Source organism: Saccostrea cucullata, unplaced genomic scaffold, assembly GCF_032062105.1.
Source record: "Saccostrea cucullata isolate Sc308-1 unplaced genomic scaffold, CSIRO_AGI_Scuc_v1 ctg878, whole genome shotgun sequence".
NCBI classification, from domain to species: domain Eukaryota; kingdom Metazoa; phylum Mollusca; class Bivalvia; order Ostreida; family Ostreidae; genus Saccostrea; species Saccostrea cuccullata.
This window is the reverse complement of record NW_026924258.1, coordinates 115,457-129,529: the sequence shown is the minus strand read 5'-3', so window position 1 is coordinate 129,529 and position 14,073 is coordinate 115,457. Positions and strand designations below refer to the sequence as shown.

At 33.3% G+C, this 14,073-nt stretch overlaps 1 protein-coding gene across 3 annotated transcripts in view; it reads left to right on the top strand.

Moving 5' to 3' along the window:
* Window positions 1-12,642, top strand: part of LOC134266054 (ficolin-2-like) — an 84,952-nt gene extending 72,310 nt beyond the window's left edge. The window contains exons 1-5 of one of the 3 annotated variants that reach the window (XM_062748288.1): window positions 5,857-6,246; window positions 11,063-11,208; window positions 11,438-11,540; window positions 12,112-12,276; window positions 12,408-12,642. In XM_062748288.1, the coding sequence (XP_062604272.1) occupies window positions 11,182-11,208; window positions 11,438-11,540; window positions 12,112-12,276; window positions 12,408-12,637 (525 nt within the window). In that variant the 5' untranslated portion in view covers window positions 5,857-6,246; window positions 11,063-11,181 and the 3' untranslated portion in view covers window positions 12,638-12,642. Of the gene's footprint in view, window positions 1-5,853; window positions 6,247-11,062; window positions 11,209-11,437; window positions 11,541-12,111; window positions 12,277-12,407 lie in introns of those variants that run through there. The other 2 variants (XM_062748286.1, XM_062748287.1) reach the window with 2 other exon arrangements.
* Window positions 12,643-14,073: the final 1,431 nt, after the last annotated feature.

Genomic DNA, 14,073 nt, shown 5'->3' with positions numbered 1-14,073 from the left:
GTTATACAAATTATCCCATGTTTCCCACTATCGTTGATACCCTGGCATAGTCTCCTAACTAGAGAGTGATTCCTAAAAAAAATTTGATTTGATGCATTGGAAATTTTTTTTAGCATGGATGGGTTCTTAGCAAATAATTTAAGTAACGTATACGAGGATTTGTTTAACTTTGTTTTTCGAATTTCTTTGCAAAACATGAACTACAATCTGTTCTTCCTTTGTGTGATTTTTTTTATGTGGAATAGAGAACAACTCGAATAAGATTCCCTTATGGTTTTATATAGTAAAGAGGAAACTGTAGGTCTTAAGACTTAATTAAGGATGCATCTAGTGCAAGAAATCAATTAAGGATTTATTTCAAAATAAAAATAGTTTTAAAACTTTTGAATTAGCCTGGTGATAAATTTACAAGGACCCTGATTTTCTTTCCAAAATTCAGTTAAATATTGCTTTGTTTACAAAATGAATCTGGAGGTACTGTTAGCAGTGAGCTCAATAAATAAGACACCCTGCCTCCTGTATTTAAATTATAATGTTTTGCTCTTGAAGACCAGAAATAAGTGTCAGATCAAAAAGAAAAATAGGAGGTGCACAATAGCATTATGAAATGAAGAATATGTGGAAGAATTATTAAACTTTATTCATTAGAATATGAGTCAAATAAGACTTGTGAATAAGACATGGGTTACATTCAATGTAATAGAAATTATGGCATTGTCAATGATATAAGAGGAGTTGTGAATAAAACGTAAAATTGGAACCCTTAATGGCAGTGTGTAACAAAGATTCTGATAAAGTCTCATTAAATATGCCCTACCACATTTCAAGCAATGGTAATAATAAAATGAACTAGAATAACTTTGAAAGTGTAGTAGCTGTTTAAGATTTCTAACACTACACAGCATTGAGTTTTATAAATTTTGCAAAAGGCAATCTTAAAAAAAAAAAGAAAAGTAAAACATATTATTCATATTTCAATCTTTCACAATATCAATGAAGTGTTTATATCCGTGTCCAGAAAACCACAGCATGCTTGTCCTAAAGGATATCCAAAGAGAATGAATAACAGTTCCCAAAACACATGTCTGAAATTGTACATGTTTTATTTACAGGCTTTTTGTGCCTTTGCTTCTCTTTACAATGGAGGGCGACATTTTTCTGATTCAATATTTTACAATTGATTATCTATTTTCATATTCCTCTTATCTCGTCAACAAATATGTTGAAATTTTCTGGATGAAACCTACACTGTACCTATTGACCCAAAGTTCCCTGAGTCGGAAGAAGGCAAGCAAACATTCTAATGAAACATCTGCTTATTTTATCGAATGTGACAGGAAAGCATTCAATGAAATTTCTTTAAACCTTTTATGTTTAGTTCTTAACTTTTACTCGATGCGGCAATGGCGAATCGAACTCGAGCCTCTGGATAACGAAGCAAACGCCCATTTAGCTACCTAGTACATGACTTATATACATAACGTGTACATTGGGCAAGGGTATATATTTTATCTAAATGAGAATATTTTGCTTTAGAGTAAGGAAAAAAGAGAAATCTAAAACAAAAGATAAGAAGTTGTGTTTTATCTGGGAACATTGCTCATGAATGATACATACTCTCAAAATCAGAGAATTCATGGAAAAAAGTTATTTTTTGACAACTGTACATTAATTTGTATCTCATAACAGTATTTGGAATCTTAAGAATGATATGTATGAAAAATCTACATCCCATTAATGAGTTTTTGCGTTTCGTTGCAAATAATCTTGACGCAATGTAACAGTTGTCTAACACGGGTACTCTCTTTGTGATATTTTTTTTGATTTTTTATCAGCAAACTTTACATGTAACTAACTTTGTGCGTTAACAATTCTACAAAACTTCTTACCTTAATAATGAATTAATAAGGAAACACAATAGCGCAATTTGAAGATGCTTAGTATGAGGGAAAGTGTCTCCATTTATTAGATGCAAGGTGAGAGAAAAAAGAGAGCATAAAATTTATTAAACTTCAGAACTTACTACATGTAATTGATCATTGGAGAAATGAATGGGAAGATCAGAAGACGGTTCAGTAAGTGATGAAGTGTGTCCGTTTATCAGATGAAAGGTTAGAGAGGAAAAAACAGCTAAAAAGTAACAAATAATTGATTGATATTGAATAAACACTGAAACAGAGCCAAATTAGAACTGTGAATATTACTCTTAAACAAAAGAAACTCTTGGTTTCTAACAGAACTTTAACTCGTATGTGTAATCGTCGTTTTTCGAATGAAAATAATTGGATCATTTTTCCAATATCCCTTGAACAAGATAAAACAAGCCTTTTAAGCTTGGTTACTTAATGGCTTACAAGACCTTTTTGATGGTTTAATGGGTGTCTTTAAGTCACCATCCAGTACCTTTAAGTTATCTTTACGTAATGAATATACCAACAAGAATCCTTGTATCTTGATGGCCTGGAATGAACAATATCCTTCAGTCCTTCATTGTCAGAAGGAATGCATATTCTATATGTTCGTATATTTTCAAATGCGATTTTTAATGACAAATAGCGATCTTGATACCGTTTTTTTTTTGCATGAAATAAGTATTTTGTTCATTTCTGTTGCATTCTCTTTCCGTTTCCCTTAATTTTCAGACAGCCATTATGTATTTCATAAATATTTAAATGTTCTTTTTGGGATTTTGCTTGTTTTGTGAATTTGTTTTTGACTTTTATATGATTTGGTCTGGTTACTGGATCTGGTTGTAAACTCCCGGGATCGTTCTTCGCTTTTCCGCATGTATGAGATTTTAAGGACCAGGGAAAAATCTTCCTCCAATTCCCTGGTCCTGACCAGACAAAGTTCACTAGATTCTCAATGTTCCAGTTTGCATCTTATCTCCTTAGTATTATTTATTCTATATCTGCATGTCCAGCGCATTACAGATTATGGGGAGTGGCGATGTTACCCAACCTGTATAAATGCAACCAGAAAGAGACAAAAATCCAGCCTTCCACTTTTATTAAATTAAACAATCCATGTTAATATCTATAATACATGTAACAATAAATAATTTTACACAAGGTATTGACTATTATTAATAATATAAATACTTATGATATAAAACATTTAACATGTAAATAAAATTAGCCATGTGAAAATTTAATAATTTTTACCAAAACGCGCGCAAGTCTACAAAAAAAAATCTTACCTGTATAAATCCTACCAGAAAGAGACAAAATCCAGCTTTCCACTGCCGAATTGTCTCACTGAGCTACATTTATACCCCCGTGCGTGCCCTGCATGATTTAGTATTTCTTTTAAAATGCAATAATTTTTTTTAATCTGAATTTGAATTTGCAATTACTTTTATTCTGACCTTCAGTATTTTTTAATTTTCTAATGCTCTTTTAAAATAATTACCAATCTTTTGCATAATCTTGCAATATTATTTTTTGTCCATAAATTTTTCAAACACCTGAACTCTGATCAACCCCAATCTCCTTGGTTGCTTCTTCCTCCTAACCAAATACATCTTCCGATACAAAAGTAAACAATCGCATTCTAATGAATGGTATATTCTGGGAATCGTTCAGGTTAAAAGGTTACCCTTGTGATTCAGACGCATCTGTTATCTCTCTAATAAGCTGAATAGTGCGGATTCACAGAAATTCATTACAATCTTCTTTTAGTGCAATTTTTGTTGAGATAAATTCCCCGCACTAACAAAAATCGTGTCCTCAAGATTTGTGTAAAATGTATTTTTTTTAATTCTTTAACCTAATATCGCTTAATTAACAGATGGATTCAACATAATACAGCATCATGAAATATTCAAAATATTATTAAACATGCACAAGAATATGTTCAATACACAATAAAATTATATATATATATGAAAACAACACAATATACAAAATGTACATGTACACCAAGATCGATTCGTGTACAACTGCCTAGGCATTTTACCTGGGTGGAGACGGCAGCACTCCTTAGAATAGTTAACAATAATCTGCAAGAAAAATGACATTCTCAAAATAATTATAAATTTAAAAATAAACACATCAACGTCCAATCAGTACCCTATTCGCTTAACCCAGAAAAAGAAGTTACCACAAAAATTACCTTCTGTGACTTTTTCAAAATTAAAAGAAAATGAGTTTTCCTTGTCCCGCACGATATGCACACTTAAAAAAATTGTTACTGTACATATACATGTAAAATCAATACGCAATAAAAATCTCATCTGACAATAATGTGAACATTTCAACACATCCGAAGGCACTTAACTGTGTTATCAAAAATAAATTCAAAATTCGTACAAAAAAATCTTTGATAGACCTTATATGTTCAAAAACTCATAAAACATATTTCAACATTAATAAAAACTGTAGTCATCATTGACAAACAAAAATGTAATCAAAAAAAAAATATTGGGCATGAAGGAGAAAAAAAATAGATCTAGAACGGGGATTAAAAAAAATCTGGTATGATTTTAAACAATTCGTTTTTCTTATAGCCAAATTTCATCTTTATACCAAAGGAAATTAAATTTTTTTGATAGAAATGTTTCAAGAAAATTTTCAAACAATCTTTTTTTATTTGTTTTTTTTTTTAACTAACACCATCGGTGAAGCAAAAGAAGACGTGCTATCTTCAATTATGTCATTTTTAAGCATTTTGTTTATTTGTTTTCAATTTCAGTCTTAGCTTTTGGACACGTACGCTTTGGCTGTGATCTTATTGGCTTATCATCTTCAGTGACAATTGAATGACGAAAAACATTACACTTGCCGAACTCTAATGAATTGTTTGCAAAGATATCACTGTTTTTATTTATAAATATTTGAAAGATTTCTTTCTCTTTCTGAGATAGAATGGAAGATGATAAGTCCAGAAATACTGATTTTTCTTTTGAGGTCATATTCGCCTTTTGTTGATCCAACGAAAATATATTCGCGTCATCAACGGGATTCACCGATGCTATGATTGTAAATATTTATTTGCTCATTTGAAGCATTCGTGACCTGCATAAACACTTGTCTAGGGGTATTTATAACCACACATTTTGCAACCGCAAGACCTGTCCGTCTACTAGCCTTTGGTTCTAAAAGCACGTGGCTTTGTTTTTAGTACGCGATAATCTAGCAGGAATGTTTATCATAGAGTCTGGCGGAATGATCATTGATTTGGCAGTTCTTAAATATATCAAGGTCGAACTGATTGTAGGTTATCTGGTTGTTCCTTTAATATATGTTCGGTTTTAGCTTTATTGTGCCCTAAAAATTCAATGTTCTTATAAGGTTATGAAATTGGCTTTAACAATAGTTGAGGAGATAAATATGATAAATCATGAAAGAATATGGCATGAAGGAGGACCATTCTGGTAGTATGACGTCATTAATTGGTGCATTTCTAGGTTCAATGTAGAAAAGCCTCAAAATGACTCATTTCTGTGCTAATTTTCCCTTAGAAAATAGTGTCTGCCAGCATCGCCAACTTTAATTTTTGGACTTATTTTTTTAGGTAAACTCAATTTAAAAAAAAATTACAATTCAGGCTACCAATTTCAATAAGAAAAGATTAATGTCTGGTTTAAATATTGCAATTCTTTGCAATCTTAGTCGATCTTAACCTATTTACTAGATCTTGACCTTAATACATGTAGAATGACTAACCTTTTAGTAAAGATTCAGATGCTGTTATCATTGGAAGCAAGGTTATTATTGAATGTATCAAGTAACATTAATTTCAAGAGATCACGCCTTCTCTGGAATATAAACTCACTACTCAACACAACCAGCATCTTTAAGACCGTGCTTGTGCAACGCTCATTTTATCAACAATGAAGAAAGAAGAATTTATTTTTCTTTTATATCTTTTTATTTTTGCGATATTTGGATACGTTTGTTCAATTGAAAATGATAAACAGGAAAAACAATTGCTCCGCAGTCCAACTTCTGGAAAAACATCCAGCATCTTACGGGATATCCTCAAACAAGAATCGTCTTTGCGTCATTTTATGGTGCAAAAAATTCAGAATTTGGTCACGAATGCTATTGATAACAATAATATAACTGAAATTTTAAGAGAGGAGCTTGTTTCTTTAGAAAACAAAGTTAACTCTATTCAATATATATATACAATCCGAGAACCAGAAACTGGATAAAACATTGGATGAATCATTAGATGATTTCCGTGAGGATCAGAATGCCACAAAACTACAGTTGCAGAATGTTCCTTCGGTACCTCAGTCAGGTAAGAATACATGTATATTTGTTCTTTTTCTTGGAATATAACATGACCTTTTTACATTAAGAAAAATTTCGAGTACTAGTATATAATTACAAAGATTTGTGACGGGGGTCCTCCCTGTCACTGGCACTGGTAATGAATGACTATAGTTTTTATTTACATCGTTTATTTACATAATTACAACACAAGATATATTTATAAGAAATCACAATGTTCACAATACAAAAACACGTCCACACTCGTGGACTTTCAGATTTGTTCTCCTCTCTCTCACGCGCGTTCCCAGGGCATGGCCATACCAAATCTCTTTTTCCCCACTTTCTCACACAAATCAATCTAATGCTCACTTTCATCTCTCAGAACTCTATCATGCACAATAAACAACGATAACAGAAATGACAAATAAACAAATTATAAATCCATGCTTGTCCACTCGCTTTCTTTCTAACTAACTCAAATCACACTCTTGGGAAACAGGGCTACAACGCCTGCGCCGCGCACCTGCAACCTATCACTCACTCATTTACAATTAATTAACAATTAATTCAGGCGATTACTCTGTGACATACCTCCCCTCTTAAGAGTGGCGTCCCGACACACTAATAACATTACATGTAGTAGACTGATAATGACAATTTGATATCGCTAACAAGAATCACACATTCATAGATAAAAAGACCTTACTTACACACAGAAATAACAAAATAGTTTAACATGCATACACATTTCATGTTTTACCTTTTTTTTCTTAAATTTTTGCGTTTTATCTTTACATTTTTTTTAAACAAACGTTCATTTTAGAATTTGATATACGTTATGTACACAACCTACATATATACACTTCAAATAGTTATTTCTTTAACTGAATAAAATCTCATAATTACATATGCCTCCTGCACACTCTCACTTACTTCTTTGCATCAGGACTAAATGATTTACACTCACCATTTATAGACAAAGAATTATTTGTATCATCAATATATCAAGTAGAGTCTTCCAAAATATCAAAGTTAAAAATATAATTATACTGGAAATTCCGGGCAATAAAAGCATTACACACAACATCGGATTTTTTTTTCACCAATTCTTATTACAAAAACGCATTTTTCCAATTATGTCGACACGGTCGCCCGTTGCCATACACAATATCCGTTTTTTTCCTTACCAATTCTTATTCTAAAGTCGCATTTTCCCAATCATGTCGACACGGTCGCCCGTTTCCACAAAAAAGGTCACTCCCCAGGCCGGTTTTGTTGCGTCTCGACGCACGAATTCTTCACTGAAAATCATCCCACTGGATCCATTATTACACAACTTGAAGACCATTTGATTCTACACTTCCTCCAATTTTGGCGAAACAAAATTGCGGATTTAAATGACAATCACCTCCTCCAGTTTTGGCGACACAAAACTTGAGGGTAAATTTTCAAAAACATTTTTCACAGACCGACGAAACTTCAATTTCTGTCTTCTGTCACCGGCTGTCCTCAGGAGTACTGGATGCGAACTTTAGTTTTCGGAATCGGCATCTTTCTCATCGTTACACTGGAGTGCGAGGTACCCTTCATTCCGACAGTTGTTACAGATCGGTCTCCCGTCGATGATCCTGGGATTTCGGTCCGGTCTATGGCGGAATCCATGGCCTCGTCCTCGAAGGTTTGGCGGAATGTATTGTTGCTCATAGGTGAGTCTTCCGAACTCGGTAGCCATCACGGACACCTTTGCTGTGTGTTCTGCAAGTGCAATGGACTTTTCCAGCTCCTCTGTTCTCATAGAGCCGCACGACGTACAGTTGGCTGCCACTTTTCCCCTGGCCATCGGGGCATCCACCAGGAAGTTGTTACATGCACTCTTCCCTCTTTGCATGCCTGAAAGCTTCCTCGAATGTTTTAAGATCGGGAAATAAAACATACTTCTTGATTCCAGCTTTTAATACTTGAAAGAAATGCTCCTTAGTGAGAGTTTCTTTTTGCAATTCAGGCTTGTCCATGACTCCATGTACACACTTGTAGCGAGCTTCTTAATATTAAAATTTGCAGCATAATCCACTACAGATTGCGTCTTTTGTTTTTCCGAGTCATTTTCCTCACAAATTTTGAACAAGAGTTAATTTCCCATAGTACATGTATCCGTTGACATGGTTAAGTTAATCCTATCCGACCGCTGGCCACCATAATATGTGACGGGGGTCCTCCCCGTCATTGGCACTGGTAATGAATGACTATAGTTTTTATTTACATCGTTTATTTACATAATTACAACACAAGATATATTTATAAGAAATCACAATGTTCACAATACAAAAACACGTCCACACTCGTGGACTTTCAGATTTGTTCTCCTCTCTCTCACGCGCGTTCCCAGGGCATGGCCATACCAAATCTCTTTTTCCCCACTTTCTCACACAAATCAATCTAATGCTCACTTTCATCTCTCAGAACTCTATCATGCACAATAAACAACGATAACAGAAATGACAAATAAACAAATTATAAATCCATGCTTGTCCACTCGCTTTCTTTCTAACTAACTCAAATCACACTCTTGGGAAACAGGGCTACAACGCCTGCGCCGCGCACCTGCAACCTATCACTCACTCATTTACAATTAATTAACAATTAATTCAGGCGATTACTCTGTGACAGATTAATAATGACGACAACGAAAATAATTTGCTATCAAAATTTTTCTAGCAAAAAAAAAAACTGTTTGGGAGCTTTTCTTCTTACGTACTTGAAATATTTTATTTCTTAACCAGATAATTTATGACATACTTGTATTTCTTACTTTTACTTCGGCGATGGTATATCTCAATCGCTTTAATTTTGCCAGAACGCAGAACATGTTGATTTACATGATTGTGAACATGTTAAGTTGAATAACAACATCTCGCTGGATATCAACAACCTTTACTTAGAACCACCTTAAGTATCTAAATTGCAGAAAAGTAAACACTTAAGTATTGGTTAGCTTACATTTAAAATACTTGATAATATTAAATTTTTATTTCAATATTTAGAATAATTCGTTCAGCAATATCAAAAGTTGCCAGAAATAAACAAACAAAACATAAATAAGTATATCTGAAAATAACATTTTTAATCGATACAAATTTTAAAACATGATGAAATACTTTTGGACACCGTATTTTAAAGATAAGGGGGGGGGGGGGATAAAACTCAAGGAAGGGCAAAAGAAGTCAGGGTACATTTGTCTCTTTTTCTCTGTAAACTTGGTTTCCCCTTAGATATTTCGGATGAAATATGTGGAGAAAACAAACAGTAGTTAAGCTCAGAGACCCATCAACCTATATAAAATTGGAGCCCTGCAAACACGGACCTTTAACAAACGAGAGGTTGGATAAGGTGCCACGAAGGAGTAAACATCCCCTGCCTAATGGTTACACCCGCGTATGTTCCTTGTCAGGATAAGGAAATAACTGAAAATCCGTCGATAACTCATTATACAGTTATGGAATGGGTACTGTACGAGGGTAATAGCAAATTTATGGTTCCCCGATGGAGAACGCCGCCTCGGGAAATAGTTTCCTGCCGAGGGGAACCATACATTTGCTATTTCCCGAGTTCCCATTCCATAACTATTTTGTTATACCGAAACAATCATAGGCGATTTAATTTTTTTTACCAGAATGATATTCAGACATTAAAAAACACTGTAGAGGCATAATTACAAATGCATGCAGTTTTAACACATTGTTTGATAACTGATGCATCGTGTCCTAAAACAACTGAATTATTTTTTAAGTGTATTTTCACTGACATTTCGAAGAATTATCTTTGTGTTCATTTTGCTAGAATGATTTTGATATCGCATGTCAAAAGGTTTTGACGTCAAAGTTACATTGCTAATAACATGACGTCACAGACTCGAGATTACTTGATCTCTACGCCTACTGAACACTTTGATTGGTTAAAATTACTAATAAATATTCATGAGGGAGTTGTCTCGGGGAGTAGCTCTGATTTTCCAGGGAGTAGTCCTCAGGGCAGTAGTCTCTTCTCGGGGAAATAGACAGTTTTATGGTATTAATTTTATATTGAGTAATTACAGTAGAGGTAAAATAATGTGTAATATTGGCCCAACTATATATTAGTTTGAATCAGTATTGATTCCACTCGGAATGAAATTAAAACTACAAGTACTGTGAGTACTGAGCTCACTAAATGATACCACCTCCTCCAATTTGGTTATATTGGCAAGTAACATGTTCTGCTCTAGGACACCCAAAGTGTCGGACCAAAAAATAAATTGGTAGATGTTAAAGAAAGAATGGCAGGTAAATGTTTCCCTAAAGGATATCCGAAATATGTGTCCGATCATATTATAAAAAAGGCTGCACAATGGTAGTATGTAACATACATTCTGTCTCATTAGATTTTATTCAGTTGTATAAGAGGAGTTGCAGATAACAGATATGTATCCCCGAATCGTTACAAAGGGACGTACAGACAGACGGACGGAACCCTTATCATTATCCCCCCCCCCTGTTCAAGCGGGTAAAAACTATAATGAAAATTTTTAAAAAAAATCATTCTTTAGTTCAATCATTGAATTAAGTACATGTTTCTGTTTTTTAATTTGTCATCAGTCCAAAGTCATTTCAGAAAATATACATTATTTCGCGACCAATTATTCCCCTCTTATTTTCTATGACAAACCACAAAGTTAATGTTGTTTAACCTTCGAAAATGAAGTGTTAGAATATATTCTCCTTTACCAATATTATCTTTCTTTTTAATGTTTACTACTTATAAATGTATACTTGTTTTTCATTTGAATATGATATATATTCTTATAGGTATCCATTGTTTTTTCCCTTTTGATTGCTTTGACATCTATAATTGTGGAGAGAGGAAAAACGGTGTTTATGATATATATCCCTTCAGATCCCGTGTTTCCACTAAAGTTCTGTGTGATATGGAAACAGATGGAGGTGGTTGGACGGTATTGTGTTATATATTGTACCTTAAAATGTGACCAAAAAATGACCTTTTTTTTCCTTTTCTGAAAATAAATATCATTTCATCGTGTTGGACTTTGCTAAGCATTATTTTAATCATTATGACTTTCTTTTACTTCCGGTAAGGCTAAATTTTGTTATTCAAATCAAATTGTACGCATATATAGAACCCATAGAACTATGTATTTAATTTTTTTTTTATTGATGCTTCAGGTTATTCAGCGCAGGAATCGAGAAATGTCCCGGGTAAATTTCAACACTACCTGGAATGAATATAAGCAAGGTTTTGGGGATGTCCTAGGGAATTATTGGCTTGGTAAGCCTTGTATACCAGCATCTAAACTTAAGCTTTTGTACAATATAATTCTTTAAACATGTATATGTACCGTGGAGCTTCGTTTATCCGCACGCTTTGGTTCTCCATCAGAATCATCCGGATAGGTGAAGCTTCCAGATACCTGGATTACCTAAATTTAGTAATGATAACTTTCTGGTTTGTCGACAAACACCGACTATATATTTTGTCCAGTCAATATAAGCTTTATCACATTTTGTTGCAATAGCTATCCTGACATGACGATATAACTTTTAGTCACGATAGAAGAGAAATTATCTCTTTTTGTCGAGAAAGCTATCGCAAAATCACGATAGCTTATTTTGACTGTACAAGACAACAAGATGTTTGACGACAAACTTGAGGAGATAGTTATCCTGACTTGACATGATATGCTATGTTGACTAAAATTATGTGGATGGTATACATATGGCATTATACAAATGTGTGTGTACTTGCCGATATACAGTTGTGTGGTATAAGATTATTAATTGAGGATTTTACAACGTAATAATTACGCCAAGAAAACAATAAAATAAATTCTAAATTTCAGGAAACGATGCCATTCATACGTTGACCACGGAGTACAACAACTCGCTGTACATCAGAATGGAGTCTACAAAGAAAAAGTCATATGAAGTGCAATATTCTTTATTTTCCATCTCCGATGAAACGGACGGTTACAGACTTTCTCTGGGGGAGAAATCAGGAAATATTGGTAGATGGCGACTAGTTATTTCTTTTCATTCAGTAGTAAAATTTCTTCCTAAAAAATAGTTTCATAATCTAATTGAAAATAGAATTTTGAAACAAGAAAAAATATACTCGGCTTTTTTTTTTTATTTCTAGATGATGCATTCAGAGCGCACTCAGTGGTGAACCATCCCTTTTTCACGTTCGACCATGACAGACGCACGTGCGCAGCTCAATGTGGATCTGGATGGTGGTACTATAGTTGTGCTGTCGTAAATCTCAATGCTCCTTTTGCTGGAGGACACAGGGATCCTGTATGGCATAGGGTTATTTCAAAAGGCACTGATCTTTTCTTTACGGAAATGATGATTAAAAGAAACCACTAATTATAATCTTCAATTTCAAAACAAATTTAACGTATGTTTAACTTTAAATATATTTCATCTATTCTAATAAATATTTCAAGCAAACCAATAAATAAGATTTATTATTATTTTGCACTTAATACTTTATATTCGCACAGATGTTTTAAACAAAACCGTTATGTTAGCATGCAAACAATTAATTAAAAATGCATTTTGCAAGGCACATGAAAAGATTAACCACTTAAATTCCCTGTTCTCTAGACTTCAAAATCGTTTAAATATTTGTTGGATATAATTATTCAAGTGATGGTATAAAAACTGTACAGAGTTATCCTGTGGAGCTACAAATTGGCATCAAAAAATCTTATACAATCTGTGTTTATTATACAGTAAATAGCAAGCTGTCATTTACATTTCATATACCTTATGTTTAAAGAATTTGTTATTATTGGTGTATTAATTAATGATTGTGTTTTTTGATAAATAAATTTAGTACAAAATCACTTTCGTTAGACTCGACGTTTATACAATTATCCACATCCATTAAAAATATAATACTAAACATAAAAATGGCCGTGTCCATGTTTTGCTCTAGGAAACTTAAATATGTGTCTGATCAAAAAGTCAAATAGGAGGCCACAGTGGCACTCTATAACGAAGTTTCTGTGAAAACATTCAGTGATAAAAGAGATGTTGCAGAAAAAGAGATTGGCACCCCAAAGCGTAACAGACAGACACAACGATCACTGTATACCTATATACTTTTTAAGCAGGAGGAATAAATATTCTATTTTCGGTGTCAAGGACAAAGGCTTTTTAATACAGAGATCAAAATATTCCACATATAATAATTTTTATTTTCTTCAGCTTTCAAATGAAAAAAATGCAAGAAAACAAAAAGGGAATCTGTTTTGTTGAACTTTATTACTATTTCAACACTTCTGAGTATATTTCAAAACTTCTGTACAACAAAACCACAATGACACAAAAACATGATTTCATGATAAATCTACAGTGAGAGTAAGTTGACAATCAAACCAACTTCATGACACATTTTCTTTTAAAACTTGCCCCTTATGTTCTGATGATTTCAAATATAAAGCAACAAAAATATGGGCAAACTTCATGAAGATTTCTTTTTTAAGGTCAGATGACACATTCCTCAAAAATATATAATTTTTCCTAAGAAATTGTCATTGAACTATTAGTACTTAAACAAGTTTCCTCACAAAAAATTAGGGTACCTTACCAGGCATTTGGACAAGATACCACAGGGTCATGTTTCTTACATAACCCTTGTGGGTGATCTTCTGAATGGCCTATTTCACAATTTTTGGTGTGCTTCTGTTTAAAAAAATATTGAAAACAATGTAAAAATCAGACGAGAATGACAAATATTACTAATTTTTGATATAATACCAAGAAATACAAAACATATATTTGATAAACGTGTCATC